General features: G+C 44.6%; 1 protein-coding gene across 1 annotated transcript; it reads right to left on the bottom strand.

Annotated features, from left to right (window-relative positions):
• Positions 1-1,695: 1,695 nt before the first annotated feature.
• Pwp1 (PWP1 homolog, endonuclein) lies at positions 1,696-17,578 on the bottom strand. Its single transcript, XM_021173870.2, has 15 exons — positions 17,395-17,578; positions 15,111-15,169; positions 14,814-14,998; positions 13,071-13,156; positions 12,872-12,968; positions 11,912-12,022; positions 11,129-11,259; positions 10,633-10,694; positions 8,413-8,509; positions 7,616-7,677; positions 5,920-6,031; positions 4,770-4,860; positions 4,558-4,679; positions 3,224-3,329; positions 1,696-2,588 (listed from the first exon to the last, which is right to left on the bottom strand). The coding sequence occupies exons 1-15, from the start codon at positions 17,464-17,466 to the stop codon at positions 2,476-2,478; spliced, it is 1,506 nt and encodes a 501-aa protein (XP_021029529.1). The 5' UTR covers positions 17,467-17,578; the 3' UTR covers positions 1,696-2,475.
• Between the last annotated feature and the right edge of the window lie 1,998 nt (positions 17,579-19,576).

Genomic DNA, 19,576 nt, shown 5'->3' with positions numbered 1-19,576 from the left:
AGTGGCCTAGCCACTGTCTAAGCACACCTCTGAGAAGTGGCCTAGCCACTGTCTAAGCACACCTCTGAGAAGTGGCCTAGCCACTGTCTAAGCACGCCTCTGAGAAGTGGGAGGAACAGCTTTCAGAACAACCTTCAGCGGTGAACAGTGTGAAAGGCAGCTAATGTAGTAGATTTGGTTGCCACCAGTCAGTGGGTGGAATGGCACCTGTGTTATTTTTGTTGTTCCTTAGTTTTTCTTTCATATGTATATACACTTGAAGGGTCTTAGGCCACAGACCTCAGACAACACTTTTTCCCGCCCAGAAACCATGTTAGGCATTGTGACACAAGCTGGTAATCTTAAAACTTAGGAGACTAAGACAGGATGATTGCAGCAAGTTCAAGGTCAGCCTGGACAATAGGACCCTGTTTTAAATCAAAAGACAAAACACAGAACAAGACCATATGTAGAGGCAGCAATCTGGAGGCATTGTAGAAGGAATGAGAGACTGCTTAGTAATCTGCAGTGGCCTGTTTATACACAATATTGTTTAGGACCTCCAAAGTCTGGCTTCACATTAATATTGCTTGAGGTCTATGAAGCCCCAGGTGTCTAGTCAGTCTAGGTGTCTGAAGCCAGTTGCAATTTTACATAGGAGCCCCACAAACACAGTGCCTATGTCTGAGTCATGCTAAAGCAGTGTTATGATCATGTTGCTTATAGTGAGACAGGTTCTTTTCATGTCACTAGGCAATGCAATGCTTTGCAACAGCAGTGTATTTACACAAAACCAGATGGCTGAGACCGTCATCCAGTGTGGCCTCGGCATTGGTGTGGGAGGCTGAGGTATAGCATTGCCATGTGGTTTTACCCCCAAGTAATACCATATGTTACTATAGTGTATGTATCAGGCACAAAACCATGAGCAGTGCTTTGTGCTAGAATGTTAGGGTATCTATACTGTAACTTGCTCATCAGATTTTTCCAACCCCACTATAATCCATGGGACCCTTGTCATTGACTGCATACTGTTTTGCTGCATGCTACTGTATGTACAATATAAGTAGAGGAACAGGAGTCAAAGGTCCTGTCTGAGGCAAGAGAAGGCATAAAGCCCACCGTAATCCTAGCTCTGTAAAGACAACTGGACACTGAGGATGAATAGACCTGGTCTGGAAAACCATGTCCTAGGTCTGAAATACAGGGCAGAGCAGGCACTTTAATTTCAAGGTCAAAGCCATCCTCAGGCTTTACCAAGAAGGGAAAGCACATTACGTGTTAATTTTCTCTTCGCAGTGACAGCTTGTAGGAAGCATGACAGGAGTGAGGGTAGGTTTTTAAGATGTAGAATTAGATAAATGTCAGTCAGACAAAGATCTGCATTCTGTGTTTTCCCAGTTATCTGCCACAAGAGTCATTGTGTGGGAAACAGATTAAACCACTCAGGTGCTTCTGTTCCTAATTTGGAAGCTTACAAGGACTAAGTAAGTTCTGATCAGACTTGAGAAATGCCCTGGTATTCTGAAAATAGAGTGAAGTCAAAGTGAGGTGAATTTCAAAGACAAATAGAACAGTTTACTCTTCTAAAAGTACCAACATCCTAAAACTTGGGAAATCAGCTTAGTAATGGTGGAGTCTGGGAGGAGGGAGTGGACAGCCTTTCTGTGAGGCAGTGTGAGATTGCTAATTTTAGACCTCTTAAGTCCAGAATGCTTTATGGGCTTGACAAGTTCAAGTTTATTTGAAGTAAATAGATGAGAGAATGTACTGGGACCAAAACTTACAAGGTTATGTATTACTCTGACAGTTTGTTGTCTATTTAGTAAAATATTTTGATCATAGAAAATTGTATGAACAAAATCCCCATTTAAAAAATATTGACATTTTAAACAAAATATCCCTGAAAACATGGAAGTTTAAAACCAAAAATTGTCAAAATATGATTAACATTCAAAAGGTGAAAATACTTTTAGGGATCACATTTATCAATGGGTTAGGGACACTGCTCAGTTAGTGAAATGTTTGATTTGCCAACACGAGGGCCTGAACCTACCATGCATATAGGTAATCCTAGCCTGGGAAGATGGAGACAGGCGAGATTCCCTGGGCAGCCACGGGTCCTAGGAATCTGCCTGTCTCTCTCCTCCCCAGGATTGGGACAAGCACGAGCCACCACACCAGCGCTTGGCTAACACAGCAAGACCCGTATCAAAAACTCTCTAGTTACCATGTATTTTATAAGCCTAGAGTTCCAAAGGTCAGATGGCCTGTTTAAGGAATCGTTTTTAAAAAACTTTGTATTTTCGAGAAAGGCAAGAACTCTGTACAGTACCCAGTAGAAGGCAGCCCAAAGGCTGTGGACTGCCACCAAGGCTGCAGAAAGGATGGCAACAGGACCTGAATTTCCATCTATGGTTGTAGATATACGTGGACATTTTTAGGCCAGTCTTTTGAAAGGGAGTTAAGGTAAGCACAGCAGGAAACTGATCTTTGTCAGGACTCCATTGGTGTCTGCTGTGGACTCCTGCTCCCACAGGGGCCGCTAACAGATAAACCTTTCGTGCCGCCAATAACGAGTCGCTCCCGTCTTCCAAATGCTTCATTTACTGAAAGAAACCGTGAGACAAGGAGGTAAGAGCACAGACAGACTACAGTATAAAACAAGGGTCTGCTGTGAGATGAAAACATATTTAATACTGAGAACGTAGCCAACCTGGAAGCCTGATGAATTAATGCACTGAGTTTAGCTTTCTCTTTGTACTTCTCTTGGGCCTGCTCTACTGTTTCTAATCTGCCTCGGAGCAGGGCTCGGCTTCAGGTTTTCTTTTCCCCTCTGTATCATGACCACACATATATAATCTATACATACTTACAAATTCTGGGAGGGAGGACTTAGTGGAGACACTGTTTACAGACCACACTGGACAACCTCAAGATAGTAAATGCTTACTATTCTGCAGGGGAAGTTGTAGCGGCTGGGGAAGGAACACACTGAGGTACTGGACAACGGGGAAGGCTCTTCCTTGAGATGTCTACATTTTCTTCAGCTTTCCTAGAAGCTTTTCAATCTTAAGATAATTAAAGAACTATTTACATAAGGACAGCTTACCTGTGCCCACCCCCATTTCTAAGTAAGGATTACAGGATACGCACTGGACATGCCTTTGCCATCTATGTAACATCCTAGCCCTGTTCTTAGTCCTTATGCTTTCAGAAAGAGCAGGCGCTTGGAGGTTCTTACCTGAAGAGACAGTGCTTATGTCCCAAACCCGAAGCCCTTCTTTCTGTCCTCCAAAGGCATAAACAAATGGCAAATCAGGACAGCAGGAGGAACAAAAGAGAACTCCCTGGGGAGAAAAGAACAGAGTCAGTGATTTCTGTCCTAGAGAGTTCTAACCTGACCCCACTACTCTCTAAAAACACAGTTGATCGGTTACTCAAAGCTAGATTAAGTGCAGCATTTCGGATGAACCATGAGGCTGGTCACGATGGCACTATGTTTGTAGGTCTCATTCGTCTAAGAATTTCTTACCTAATTTGCTGTGTACACCCAGAAACGTTATTCATCTTTTCAAACACTAACAGTAATAACATAGGTCACTATTAAGTCTTTCTTCTTAAACAGTCTCTTTGTATGTAGCAGGATGGAGAGCAGAGATTTCTAGGCAGGTGCTCTACCACCAAGCTGTATCCTCAGCCCTGAAAGCACCCGCAGACATTACATTTATCCTATGTGCGGGATGGGCGGGTGTGGCCAGAAGATCACCTGCAGGAGTTGGCTCTCCTTTTACAACATGGCTACCAGCCTTAGCAGCTAAGTGCCATCTCTATAGCTTCCCTTATAAGTAAACATTATTATAGGTAAAAATTATGCATTATAGAAAGATAAAATAAGAAAGGCAAAACCCCTCAGTGAGATAACTCATTCGGGATAAGGACTGAATCAAGTAGTCATGTATGTGCGTATACATATGTGTGTAGACATGTGTGTGTATATTTATGTATACACACACAGACACACACGCACGCAAGCACGCACATGCGTGCGCCTGGGAAGAACTAAGCTTCATGGCCCGCCTGCCCGCCTTTCATTAAGCTAAGTGAATGCACACATGGTTTTAACTTCTGTGATACTCTCCTGTGCTGCTAATGTTATTCATGTAACTCAGTGCCCTACATAGTCAGTACTTGTTCTTAGCCAGTACTTGCTGTCTAATGTTGAACACTACTACTTATTCTAAATGTTTGGCTCACGTATATATCATCAACTTCGACGTAGACAGAGCTAGTCATGAGAAGTAAATAAAGAGCCCCCAATAGTTTTAGTGCCTCAACTTCCAAGATGTCCAGAGGCAGCTCTGAGTTACAGATAAGATGTGGCTACTCCCTACGTCCTTTCCCCATTCTCCTTGGTCCTATCAAGTGACTATTAAACTTGTAAACCAGAAAGAATTCAGATAGTAACTCCCAGCAAACTTAACTAGCTCAAAATTAACCAACATATCCTTGGATGCAGTGATTCCCAGGAAAAGGCAAGTGGATAGGTCAGAAACAGAAAAACGTCAGGGTGCTCACCATTTTCATGTCTCTAGAGTGAATGAGACTTGGCCTATCTCCTAAGATGTCCCAGATCTTCACAAATTTGTCAGCGGAAGCAGTCACAAGGCAGCCTTTGATCTGACTGCTCAGATCAAGACCTGGAAGATAAGTTCAAGAGCTACTGCCTGAGATTTAGATTTACTTTGTCATAACTTAATGCATTTGAAAGAAACATCATTTGTGCTCACCAGAGATTTCATCGTTGTGTGCATTAAGTGTAAAAATTGGCTTATCTGAACGTGCATCCAGGTTATATACAAAGCCATCATCTGTACTGGCCTGCAGAGGGAAAGATGGGTAAGATGATGGTATGGAACACTACAATATGGCAATGGAGGAGTATATAAGTTGCACTAAGAGCTGTTTATCTGTGACTTGAACACAAGAACTTACTTTTAAATGAGCTATGCTCATGAAGCAGGAAAGAGCCGGGTTGGTGTTGTGGAAACACAGAAATGGCAGTCACTGCCCAAGGGCAGAAGGGGAACATGGTGTGTGTGTGTGTGTGTGTGTGTGTGTGTGTGTGTGTGTGTGTGTGTAACTGAAGAGCATCGGGCTGGTACCAGAGTGCTGGTGAGCTGAGGAGCACACAGGAGGAGGAGGCAGCTGGAGGGAGGAAGATGGATGTTGGGAACCAGTAAGGAACTTAAGAGTGGCATGGTCAGATCAGGTCTCAATATTGCCATAGCAGTGGAGTGACATGGAAATAAGCTGTTAATGTTCTTAAGAAGCAGAGAGCAAAGACAGATGAGAGAGACCTAAAGCTCTATACAGAGCAGCACCAATACAGCAGTGGTGGGAGACAGGCATCCCTTGCAACACTAGGACTGATTTCTGTTTGGCTGATGTTAGTGAGTGTTTAGAAAAGCCTTACTTTCTTCCCATTTGGTAGACAGTGCTAATAATCACTGGCAATCCTCATCTCTCAAGTTTAATCTACACATAAGGAATTAACAATCTTTTGGACTGATTTAGCCATTAAAAAAACACCAAAAATAGGTAGAAGGAGGATTTGCAAGGTCAAGGCCAGCCTGGGCTACCACGATCCTGTATCAAAACCTTGAGACAGCAGAATATTATTATGATTAGAATATTACTATGATTAGTATTTCAAAAATAGTTTAAGTAGTAAAATGATTTAAAAATAGAAAAAAATATGTAGCCCAATGGAATAGTTGAAAATTAGCTAATTCACAAACTACTAAGTTTTTTTTGTATTGTTAAGCAACACACTTTAGTTTTTCAATTCTAAGACCCAGAAACATCACACTAGCAGAGAAAATGCTTTTCAGACAATCTCTCTATAATGGAATTAGAAAAAACAATGCATATTCTTACCAAGAAATGACACGGTGAGAAGTGGTTCCAGGTCACTCTCTCGATCTGCCCGCTGAACCGCCACTGGCGGTGGTTCTGGCTGGGATCTCTGCAGTCATACAGAGCCACCGATCTGCACACATTGCATGCTAGGGTTACGTTTATTTTAGTGAAATGGTAACAGAGCAGCATTGTGAGTTCAGAATTCAATTATTTAAAGCTTGTTTTAAGGTTCTAAACTTAAATAAATAATAACAAAAGTCCTACTGTGTTGTGTGTGTATGTGGTTCAGAAGACATGGAAGCCTTGGGGTGAGAACTGCAGCTGGCTGTGAGCCATGTGACGTAGGTGCTAGGGGTGAACTTAGGAGAACTTGCTCCTCTTGCAGAGCCTACTAACCGAGTCACCTCTCTAGCCTGCTCAACTTTTCGTTTTCTGTTTTGGATTTATTTATGTATGAGAGTGTTCTACCTGCATAAATGTATGTGCATCGGGTGTGTGCATGCATACAGAGCCTACAGAAGTCAAAGAAGGCATCAGATCCCCCTGGAACTGGAGTTAAGGTGCTGGAAAGTGACCAGGATCCTTTGAGAAAACAAACTGTTCTTAATGCTGAGCCACCTCTCCAGCCCCTGGCTGCCGTTCACTGGCAGATCTTGTTTTTGTCACTGGAAGGCACTGTGGCTCTAAGCAGGGCCTACTTCTTCTGCAGGTCAAAACCTTGACTTGTGGATGAGTCCTATTTCCAAAGTCCAGGGCAATTCTTATTTCCCTTTCCCAGGAAGAGCTCAGAGCCATGCAACTCTGGATCCAACGTGCTCTAGTCAGGTCACTGTGCCTGGGAACTAAGGGACCCAATTCTGTCCTACACATTTCCACAAATCACATCTAAGAAAACTAGAAACGGAAACTCCTCTGAAGGATAAGGAATCAAAACAAAGACTGCTAACTGGTCTGATTCTACTCGCCATCCCTCCCCTCAGATCCGTCTGTAAAAGGGGAGCACGTGTGAGCAGGCTCCCTGCAGCTGTGTAGTGGCTCCAGCTGTTTATTTCTCGTATACCCATAGCTTCTGCCATGCAATGTGGGAATGCTCCTCTGAGGCAGAGCACATCTCCCAGGCCATGTGACACGTGGCATAGGGACGACACTGGGGTAGCGGGGAAGGAAGGGAGAGGAAGTGTACTAGTCCTGAAGCAAGTCTCAAAGGCCTTGGAATATCTGCCTTTGGAGAATCAAGTGTCTCTGTTTAGCCTAACCAAGCCACTTTGAGCAACCGAACTCAGTCTACATGGACAGAATCTCAAAAGGAAAAAGTGACTGTCACTGAGTGCAGGGTTGCTTTTATCACAAAACCCTGGCTAACTCATATATCTTTTTACAACCAGATAAAGTTGCTAGTTCCTAAAATTAGATTATTATGACAAAACCATATTTCTTTTTAGGGGGAATGAAGGATTGGGGTTGAAAACCAGCACGTACAATTTAAACACATAGCACCTCAGTACTACAGCCTGTGCAAGCATCAGGTGGCACCCGTCTTGTCCTGGTGCAGAGTGTGTAAGCATCAGATGGCACCCCGTCTTGTCTTGGTGCAGACAGAGCTCAAGGTCTTGAGCACACTGGGCAACAGCCTTTCAGAGCTACACCCCTAGGCCAAGTGCTTTTAAATTAGTTCAAGAACAATGCAACAGCAGTATGAGAAGTGTTTTCTTACTTGTCATAGGACCCAGAAATCAGAGTCTGTGCTTCAAATGGATGAAACTGCAGAGTCTGAACCTAAAGGGAGGAAAGAAAAAAGATTTATCATGAGCCACTCTGAGTAATACTGCTAGGGTGTGGTGAGACAGAACTGGCAGTGCTCCTATGCATTCCCCTTTGACGTTCCGACAGTGAACAATCTTTGTTTTGTTTTGTGAGACGGCCTATGTAGGCATGGTTGGTCTGAAACTTGCTACATAGACCTGGCTGGCCTAATGGCCTTGAACTTCCTCTGCCTCCTGAGAGCTGGGATTAAAGATATATGCCACTATGCCTGGCCAAGAAACCAGTTAGTAAATACTCAAAAGGGAAACCATATTCTCAAATAAAGGCTAGCACTTCTAAGAATAATGTAGCATTCTTCAAACTTTGTGGTGGAACACTTATGTCCCTCAGAAGAAAGGGGAGGAAAGTAGAATGCATTGGTCTCAAAGTTCAGCTGTTCGTAGTACACCAGCACCCTGAGCAGAGCTCTATGGTTAAACATCTGCTACAAACTTTCCTCACTACTGTTAGGACCGGACTCCACCCCACCCCCACCACCTAGGAGCCGCCATGAACAAGTCACAGGTTCCTGATTACTATTCTATAGATCACAGGATTGTATCTATTACACAGGGCTATGTGACGTGACCGTCACTGTGCTGTGGAAAGCACTTTGTCAATCACAGGACGCCATGTACGAATGTCCAGATTACTTTAGTCAGTAACCTGTCATTCCTTTGGAAGCCTTTTGCTCACTAAGTCACACACCTTGTCTGTATGTGCAGTAAGCCTGGCTACTGACTTCCCCACAGACAGATCCCAGAGAGCTACAGTGCTATCTGCCGATGCACTGGCCAGCACATTTCTGAGAAACAGAGAAACAAAAGAGAGAAGTCATTTAAAAAACAAAGCACATTAAATATAAGTTCACTTGTAACATCAAAACAGTAAAATATTAGGCATTTAAAAAACAAACCTTAAGACTTACACTCTGAAGACTAAAGATTATCAAAATAAAGGAAAGAATATCAAAGTGGAAAGGCCCTTCTCCATCTGCACTGGAAGACATAATATTTGTTGAGATGCGAACAGCACCTCTAGGTTGAGCTACAAGCGGATTACAGACTCAGCCACACAGGCTCTGCTCAAAAGCTTACTTAACATCTGCAGAAACTGGCAAGCGGATTCTAAAATTTCTATGCCTGACCCAGGGACCCATAATAAAACTGGAAAGCATATAGTTCCCTATTTTAAAATTAATGGAAAGTTAAGAGTATCACAACAAGATGGACGGTCTATAGACTGACCGGAGAAAAGCAAATCTCAGAAAGTGCATTTTGTTGTGAGCCACTGCGTGGGCCGGGACCAACTCAGGTCCTCTGGAAGAGCAGTAAGCACTCTTACCCACCGAGCCGCTTCTCCAGCCTGCTTTGTTTGAGATGTAGCCTCACTGTATTGCCCAGGCTGTCTCAAACCCTGTGCTCAAACAAATTCCTGCCTCAGCTCCCAGGGAATTGGAACTATATACCTGCTGCCTACTGGGTTGTGGCTGTGTTTTACTTTGCATTTCTCTGTGATTGGTATTTTTGATTTTTTAAAAAAAGATTTATTTATTATTATATCTAAGTAGTATATAGCTGGGGTGTCGGATCTCATTACGGATGGTTGTGAGCCACCATGTGGTTGCTGGGACTTGAACTCAGGACCTTCGGAAGAGCAGTAAGTGCTCTTAACCGCTGAGCCGTCTCACCAGCCCAGTATTTTTGATTTTTAATAATGCCAAGACAGTTCAATCTGGGGGAATGACAGTGATGACATTTTCAACGAACAAGTCAAGGACAGTGGAATATCCTTGTGAAAAAGTTTGGCCTCCACCTCAGCATCCACATATCTCAAACTGGATGGCAGACTTAAGTGTGGGAGCTAAGACTATAAAATCCCAGAACAGCACTTAACATTCATCCTGATGACCTTGGGTTAGGGAGTGTCTTGGGTGTAACAGCAAACACATAACACAACTACCAACATTAAAATGATTTACAGAGCGAATGAGAAGACAACCCACAGCATGACAGGAATACTGGGAAACACATGCCTAGCTAGGTATTACTTCAGGACATACTTTTACAATTCAATTTGAAAAACACACTTCCCATACATAACTGGTCAACGAGCACTGATACCCAACATCCATCACCAAGAAATGCGTGTACAGTTCCAGTTCTGGGAGCTGAGGCAGAAATTCCACTTGAGCACAGGGTTTGAGACAACCTGGGCAACAGTGAGACTACATCTTTAAAAAACAAACAATGCCAGATACAATGGCCCACACGACTTTAACTCCAGCACCTGGAAGGCAGAGGCAATTGGAGCTCTGGGAGTTTGCGAGTAGCCTCTCTCTACACAGTGAGTTTCAGGATAGCCAGAACTACATACTGAAACCATGTGTTGAAAAAAACCAAGAAAGAAAACAGAAACCAAAACCCATTTGAAATACATTTCGGCAGGGAGTGGAATAGAGGCGGCCAGCTATGAGAGGAAGCGGGAGAAGGCAGGGTTGGTATTTATAAGGTACAGAGTTCAGTCTGGGAAGACTAGGCAGTGGTGGCAGTTGCAGAACGTCAATGTACCGACTCTGAACTTAAAGGGTTCAGGGATGGTTTTATGCTGTGAGTATTTGGCCATAGTTTAAGATGAAAAAGTGGGTGATACGTAAAAATGAAATCAAGTGAGGCTGCTGTCAGCTGGGGAGCACCACTGGCACTGCGGTGCACACTCCCCGGTGGTGAGGAGGAGGGAGGTGAACAACACCTATGGCACAGTCTGCCAGGGGACGAGGGGATGAATCTGAACGGCACAGCTGCTGCCACAAGTGATATGCAGGAAAGGGGGAAAGATGGACACAAAGACCCAAGCACAGCAGACACACAGTGCAGGAATGAACGAGAACACTGCAGACACCACATCACGTGAACGCCATCTTTTTACCTGACTGTCTTATTCCAGGATAGGTCAAGGACAGCATCAGTATGTCCTTCTGCTGAGGAACTCTGTAATGTATTTTAATTATTAAAAAAAAAACTATCACAAACTGTCACCCTATAATCATCATTGTAAATATTCTTTTTCAGAAGGAAACTACGGCAATTCATAACCTATCAACACTGCCCTTCACTTCTCCCCAAACCTCTTTTAAAATCTAAATAGAATTCACCACGCAAGCAGGTAAACAGAAACCTAAAGTCCAAAACTAGCATTGAGTAGAATAGCTATTCTACGTGAAGGCTTACCACCTGGATCATCTGCCAACAAGGTTCATGCAACCTGAAAATACATGGACTTCCTGAAATCAGAAATTACACTAACCTTGTAACTTCCTGTCCTGTTCCACCAAAACTATCTGATTGCAACAATACATGTTCTTATACCTTCCTCTCCAGTCACTTAACCCAGTTTGTCCCCTTAAAAACCCACACTTCTTTACCTTCTTCCCTTTCTTCTTCTTCTTTTTGGAAAGCTTGCTTCCCAGTGTGAAGACTGGCTCTAGAGAGTCCACTATATCCAGGTCCCACACCTCGATGACAGGAGTCATGTTTCCCACAGCAATGTAATTCCCTATGGAAAGAGATGGTGCCCTTTCCATTAGAAAACTAACACCCGCACCTGCCAGTCTAGGACATCGCACCGTGGAGTGACTTGAACAGTGCTGCTCAATCCCACTGCAGCCTCCACCTTGGGATCCTGCAGGCCTAACAGTTCCCATGCCATCCCTGAGCTTGAGAGTTGTTGATTTCAGTAATAAAGGTTTGATCCTTTGGCCTCAGCTATGACACGTATCACAGGGAAGCAACAGTCCTTGCCCTGTCCTCCGTGGACTTCTGCAGGGAGAGGATCAGGTCAAGACTGAGCACCAGGAGAAGCTGCTTACCCAGGACACGGCCTCTCTTTTACCTTTATCTGCATTTTTTTTTTTTTTTAAAGTTTTTGTGACAAGATTCCACAATGAACTGGAACTCAAGATTCTCCTCCCCCCGGCTCCCAAATGCTACACTACCACACCATACCTGGCTCACTGAATGTTCTGAGACAGGTGATACCCAAATTCCAGCTGGCAACATGATACCATTTTACACTAGGCTTTCAAGATAATATCTTTGATCGCTTAGTGTAGTGGCTTATCTAAAGTCGATTAAGTGACATTAAACTAAGTACCACTTCACACACTCAGTGACAGTTCTGATCCATGAGGAACAAGTTTCCCAATTACCAGTAGATGCATCTGGGCTAGGATCAAAATTCAGCCATTCGACACTCAGAGGGTATGCAGACAGGAGTATGTCATGGTGGACGTAAAAAGACTCCTCTTCTTGATTGTAAACTAAAAAGATTGGAAAGAGTGACTTTAGTAAGAGAGATCTCACCCACTGCAGAACACTATTATAACAAGACGGGTGATGACACTGAAAAGAGATGCCACCGTCATTACTGCCACAGTGTCTGTCCAGTCTAATACATTTTCACCTGGCATTTTCCATGAACACTGCCAGCCAAATAAATGATTCTTTCTGCTTTCTTCATTACAAAAATCACACCCTGGGCTGGAGGATTGGCTCAGGGGTTAAAAGCACTGACTGTTCTTCCAGAGGTCCTGAGTTCAATTCCCAACAACCACATGGTGGCTCACAACCATCTGTAATGGGATCCAATACCCTGTTCTGGTGTGTCTGAAGACAGCTACAGTGTACTCATATAAATAAAATAAATAAATAAAACTTTAAAAACAAAAGCCACACCCTACAAGCAGGACTGATGTTATCAGCTAAAGGTCTAGCTGATTTTAAGTCAGAAAGAACAAACAAAAACAACATTGGAGGAAAATAATGGTCCTTAGAAATTTAAATGCCTGCCCAAAATATTCAATATTCCAAGAGTTTTATGAAGACTCACAATGCAGGCCAAACATTTAAGGGACTCCCTTTCAAATACAGCAACTCACAAACACAGCTCTTCAACATTCATGGACACAGAAAGTTAAGGAGCAAAGCATATACAGAATGCCCACAGTTACATTCAGGCAGAACACTCATACACAAAGAAAAGCAAGAACCCCTTCCCCAAGGGGCCCATTTCTAGACTACGCATGCCTAGAACAGCCATCACTGTAAACCTGGCTTGTGTCCGCCGCACTATCACACGGAAAGCATCCCAGTGGGCAACCGTTACTCACCGTGCACCTCTAGATTGCACTGCTCTTGTTCAGCACGGCCACAAACGATGAGGTTGTCAGTCGGCTTAATCAAGAAATCTTCATGCTCATATTGTTCCTAAGTGGGAGGAGACAGTCACTGGCTAGAGGCAGGGGTTCCATGAGGATTTTCAACACTTAGGATTAATCTGAAAACTGATGTGGGTAAACATTTACCTACCGTGTCTTTCAAGGTGACATATGGATCCTGGTCATTACTGCCATAGACTGTAAGACCCAACAGAGACTCGCCAATGGTCTCAGCATCTGTAATCAGAATCCATCCATCAAAATAGAAAAATTAACAATCATCTTGACAAAACTTTTACCCCAAGTCTTCTAGTTTTTGGCTTGGGTGTCCTTTATCACCAACCATACTGCTCTTATTTGGTAGAGAAAGCTGTACAAACTTACAAGTCATTTCTATTTGACATCTGGAATGAATTCCTAAATCTTGGAAGTCACAATCTCTGAATGAAAGAATTAAATCAAGAATGTAACCCTTTTAGGAAGCATTCTAGCTCTGTTCAGATTTTCTACCTTGTTTATATAATTAGAAGTCAAGGTGTTGGAGAGGCAGCTGTGAGTAATTTGAAGAATGTGTTCCCCGAGATCAGCAAACCAGGTTGTTAGGTAAACACTAAGACAGTCAGGCTGCTATGCAGGCAGCGCTCTCACACTTAAATCGTAGGTTTCACAAATCCCAAAAGGGAATCTTTATACTACCTTTGCAAGGGAGCGCTGAGCGAACCGAGGGCAGCACCCATGGTTTGGATCTGATGGACCTAGGGCAGCCGCCATGGTTTGGACCTGACATTGCCCTTTGAAGGCTCTTGTGCTAGAGAATGGGTGGCCAGATGACAATCTCTGAGTTCTGACCTAAACAATGGACTTATGATGGCATTATTTCCAGCTGGTGGAGGGCAGATGGTAGGGCCAAAATGGAAGGCAAACCAAATCCTAGCTCCTATGCAAAGCACCGACTCCACAGCGCCAACAGCCCAACAGTACTGTATTCCCCTCCATCACTGGGTGGGGCAGTAAAGCTGAGCATGGTAAGACCTCATGAGGAAAGAGGAGCAGAGCTGCTAGCAGTAGCAACCCAAAGGCACAAAGCATTAACACCGAGCACACATCAACTAGGAAAGCGCCCTCTCTGGTTCTTGTGTGCTCTCCTTCACACGGGGAACAGCATGCTCCTGCAGACCACCACTCGCCCACTGAAATCCAGGGGACAGAGTGGCGGTGGTGACTTCAGTTTGCTGCAGACAACAGCAAAACCCATACTGAGCTGATGGTGCATGTGCCAGCGCATCTGCTTTTCAGATGCTGTAGTCGGGAGTTGCTGATTCGGAGAATCCCACAAGGTTCCAGAGCAGCTGGGACTGACACGTTACAGAGCTTATTAACGTGCTCAGAGTGACAACAGTGCCGCCTTTTTCCTCACCCTGCAGATTCCAAGCAAATGTTTCCTGGAGACCATACCAGAAGGCCAGGAACCAAACCATACAGCTTTCGCCAGTTCTTTACATTTATCACTCTGTCTCCTGTGCTAACCGAGCAGCCTTGCCAGTGTTCTCAGTATCGTAATTCACCTGGGCTTCCTACTGTGTCTCAATGCCTTGGCTGCACCTCCTTCCCCTCCTGCCACCCAGGCTCCCTCTTCTCATTCTCCAGCAACAGTGTGGTAGCCGCAGAGAGCTCACAAGTCAGTTATAGACGGTCTCACCTGACACGTGCAATAAAGTAGATGGTCTCCTTAGATCTCAAATGTATACCTTAGACTAGCAGAGCAGAGCTTCCTTCTAAACTAGACTAGGAAACAAGTCCAAATCTTGAGCCAAGTTATCTGACCCGACCCCGGGGAGAGTAAAAGAGAGGAAAGCTTTGGGACAGCACAGCAGGCTCTAGAGCCACCTCTCACCTGGGTTGTCCTCTTCGTCATAATTATCTAAGTCGTACCCCGCCAGCTCGTCATCGTCCAGTGTGCGGTCATCTTGTGGATCCCCATCCTCCAGGGGCTCCCTAGGCGGTGCCTGGGTCGGGGCACTCTCCATGCCATCTTCTGAAGGGTTGCCTGTCTCTTCTTCCTCACTCCCACCTTCTTCTCTGAGTGAAGACAGAAAGGGAAAAGATGTCACCCTGATGGCACCTCCTAACCAGGCACATGACAGATTTCACCACAGTCAGCAACACTTTGAATCTGTTTGAAATGACTTACTGCAACTTTCCTTTTGCTTCAGCGATGAGACGGTTCACTTCCTCTTTACTTAGCTCTACCTACAAGGGAGCAAACACTGAGAGCATTAGCACACATTTATGGACATCATTAGAAGCCTTTGAACTGAGTCTTCAAGGAAATGTTAACTCCAACCTCAAGAGCCATCAAGAAATCGCATACATGCAGGCTCTAAACTTAAGAAGGCGGAGCTTGTAGAAATCCGACTCCGCCCACCTACCACTGTTCAGCAGCCATGCTCACTCTGCTCCTCTGCCTTCCTCAATATTCAAATAGGTTTGCTTCTGTAAAATAGACCTGTGGTCGCCATGTTTCTTCCAACTATCTCAGACTCCAAGGGCACCTCCCTCTCTTGCTATCAAACCACATAAAATCTGTCCTCTGCCTTTTTTCCCCTAGCATCACTGCCCAATGTAAATGGATTCTTTCTGGGAACTAATAACCCCCAACTTCCTCCACCCACTCCAACCTTGAATTCCAGCTCTATTTTCCCCACTTCCAGTAACATTTCCCATTTGGCTATCTTTTGTTCTAATGGAGTTCAAAACTAAGGCCACTCTCTTCAAAACTGGCATTCCCTCACCTAAACAGTGACTCAGTACCTTTAAGGCACATAACAAGAAGGCAGTGTGTATGTGTGTGTGTGTGTGGGGGGGGGGGGAACACGCCTTTAATCCCAGGGGAGGCAGAGGCAGGCGGATCGGATCTCTCTGAGTTTAAGGCTACCTGGTCTACAGAGTGAGTTACAGAACAGCTACACAGAAAAAACCCTGTCTGGAGAAAAGACCAGACCAGACCAGACCTAACACGTCTGCATTAAGTTTGTAAAGGCCAACACTAGTTGGATATTGTTTATTTACTTAAGCCCGCAGTGTGGGTTGGCCATAATGGCAACACTCCACATGAAGGTAAATCAACTAAAGAGCCTCCAGATCTTCAGTGGCTCGCACCTATAACTCTAGTATTTAGGAGGCTGACACGGGAGGATTGCCGTTAAGTCTGAGGCCACAGCAGGCTACAGAGTGAGACCTGGTCTCCAAAACAACAACAAAAACGTTGAGACAACAAGAATCTCCCTGAGAATGACATTCAATTCTGCCTGAGAAAGATCCAGAAATTAAAGGCTGAAAAACCCCGGGAAGGCCGGAGGTCAGAGGTCAGTCGGTAAAGCTTTTGTTGAGCGAGCATGTGGATCTAAGTTCCATCCCAGAAGCCACTCAAAAGCTGGGCGTAGTGTAGGGGACACCTATAATTCCAGCACTAGGGACTACAGAGACAGGAGAATTTCTGGTGCCTTGGCCAGCTACTTTATCTCGATTGGCTAGCGCTGGGTTCAGTCACATACACAAACACATGAACATGGGCATACACACACACACATATAAAGGTATTTGTATTACTTGGGGTTGGGGCATGACAACTAGGGATTTTTAAGACTCTCCTAATACTTCGAAAGCTGTGTATGACCCTTTTAAAATGAAAATAATTTTCTTTTGGAGAATTTTTAATAAGGCAATTGTTGTCCCTATCCTATAAATATACATTGCTTGCTTACTGTTGGCAAAACACCAGAGAAAACAGTGACTAAACACTACCTGCACTCTGGTGGAATTTACACCTATAAGGAGTATTTCCATCCCTCACCGCATGTAAATTCATGTCGAGGCCACTCCCACGTCTATCACATACCGAGTTGTCACTACCCAGACAATTACACCCATAGCAACCCCTTCACTTCTTTTAGGACACTTACAACCCCTGACATCCCGAAAGTCAAGTGCAAAAAAACAGGGCTTTGCCCTATATCGCTCCAACATATCCCGGAACTCCAGGCTCCGCTTGGCTTGCAGAAAACACTGTGTAATGAACAAAACCGCCTGAGTAACCGTCTTCCTTTGCCACGGTCTCCAGCTTTTGTACGACTTCCTTCATACTGTGTCACACTGACACCTTGTTCTCTCTGCCTCATAACGTTTTATCCGGATCACTGTAAGAAACTCGTAACAAGCAAACACCCCCGCCCCTTCCCTGTGCACAAAAAGTCCACGTGTTCGTGCATCTGGAGGATGGGATCAGGGTTCCCGCTCCGGGCAGGGAAGGGGCGCGCGGTCTCTGCTCGCCCGGGTCACCCGAGCCACACCTCACATGGCTACAGTCCCGGCCAACCTGGCAGGTCCCATCGCGTGGCTCCTGCTGGGCGCGTGCTGCTCCAGACCGGTCCGAGCCCACGGGCATGCCGAGGCACCTCCCCATACACAGGCCTCACCTTGTCTGGAGTCTCTTTGGCCACGCCGCGGCGGACCCAGGCCACGCAAGTCACTTGGCGGCTGCGGTTCATGATCTTCGGTTTGAACCGGGCGCAGGCTGGATCCCTGGGAGCTGGGAGACACTACTCTTCAGCTCCGCAGAGGAGAACAGCGCGCAGGCGCGGGCGCTCGCTGACGTCACTCACAGGCGCCAAGGGGAAGGGGAGGGGAACTTGCATGAGGTGGGCGGGGCCGTATGCAAATCGACGACTGCTTCCTGTGGAGTTTCTATCTCCTTCCTCCTATTCTTCCTTAAGAGTTCCCAAGCTCCATCCACTGTTTGGCTGCGTCTGTATCTGTCTGAATCAGCTACTGGGGGGAGCCTCTCAGAGAACAATATGCTCCTGTCTGCAAGCATAGCAGAGTATCATTAATAGTGTTAGGGATTGGTGCTTGCCCACTGGACGGGTCTCAAATTGAAATGGTTATTGGTTGGCCATTCACTCAGTCTCTGCTCCCTCCCCTATGCCTGCATTTCTTGTAGGCAGGATAAATTTTGAGTTGAAACTTTTGTGGGTGGGTTGGTGTCTCTATTGCTCCACTGGAGTTCCATTCTGGATACAGGAGATGACCTCTTCAGGTTCCACATCCCCAATGTAGAGAGTCACAGCTAAGGTCACCCCCACTGATTCTTGGGAGCCTCCCTTATCCCAGGCCTTTGTCTCGTCCCAGAGATGCAGGTCTCCCCCCCGCCCCCGACTTTGCAGATTTCCATTCATTTTCATGGCCATATAGCTATCTCTCCTGTTCTTCATGCCTGATCCTGAATCCCCCATTTCCCCTCTCTCCCAGTTCCCTCCCTCCACCAGCCTCTTATGATTATTTTATTCCCTCTTCTAAGTGAGATTCAAGCTTCCTTGATTGAGTCTTCCTTCTTGTTTAGTTTCTTTGGATCTGTGGAGTGGACCATGGTACCTGTATTTTATGGCCAATATCCACTTATCACTGAGTACATACCATGCATGTCCTTTTGGGACTAGGTTATCTCACTCAGGATGATATTCTCAAGTTCCATCCATTTGCCTGCAAAGTTCATGATGTCTAGGTTTTAATAGTTGAATAGTATTCCATTGTGTAGATGTACCATGTCTTTATCCATTCTTCAGGTGAGGGGTATCTAGGTTGTTTCCTGTTTCTGGCTATTACAAATAAAACTGCTATGAACATAGATGAACAAGCATCTTTGTGGGACGATGGAACATCTCTTGAGTACATGCCCATAGGTGGTATGGCTGTGTCTTGAGTTTTCTGAGAAACTGCCAAGTTGATTTCCAAAGTGAAATAAGTTTGAACTCCCACCAGCAATAAAGACTGTTCCCCTTGCTCCACATCCTTACCAGCATATGCTATCTCATGAGTTTTTTATCTTAGACATTCTAATGAATGTAAGGTGGAACCTTAGAGTTGTTTTGATTTGCATTTCCCTGATGATTAAGGACTTTGAACATTTCTTGAACTGCTTCCCTGCCATTTGAGATTCCTCTGAGAATTCTCTGTTTAGCTCTGTACGCCATTTTTTAATTGTGTTATTTTGGATTGTTGGTGTCTGCCTTCTTGAGTTCTTTGCAAATTTTGGATACTAGCCCTTTGTCAGATGTATGGTTGGTGAAGATCCTTTCCCAATTTGTCCTATTAACAATGTCCTTTGCCTTACAGAAGCTTTGTAGTTTCATGAGGTCCCATTTATCCATTCTTGATCTTAGAATCGGAGCCATTGGCATTCTGTTCAGGAAATTGTCTCCTATACCAATGTGTTCAAGGGTATTTCTCACTCTCTTCTATGAGACTTCTTAGTGTATCTGATTTTTTGTTGAGATGCTCTTTCAAGATCTATAAAAAATGGTATTGGAATTTTGGTGGGATTGCATTGAATCTGTAGATTGCTTTTGCTAAGATGACCATTTTCACTATGTTAATCCTACCAATCCATGAGCATGGGAGATCTTTCCATCTTTTGTGATCTTCTTCAATTTCTTTCTTCAGGGACTTGAAGTTCTTGTCATAAAGGTCTTTAACTTGCTTGTTTACAGTTACACCAAGATATTTTATATTATTCATGGCTATTGTAAAGAGTGTTGTTTCTGGAGGGCAGTCACTATAGATCCCTTTTTGTGAGCGCTCTATAGCCTAGTAATAGTGTCA

This window comes from Mus caroli, chromosome 10, assembly GCF_900094665.2.
Source record: "Mus caroli chromosome 10, CAROLI_EIJ_v1.1, whole genome shotgun sequence".
In the NCBI taxonomy this organism is placed as follows: Eukaryota; Metazoa; Chordata; class Mammalia; order Rodentia; family Muridae; genus Mus; species Mus caroli.
Note: the sequence above shows the minus strand (reverse complement) of the source record. Positions and strands in the feature narration are given on the sequence as shown.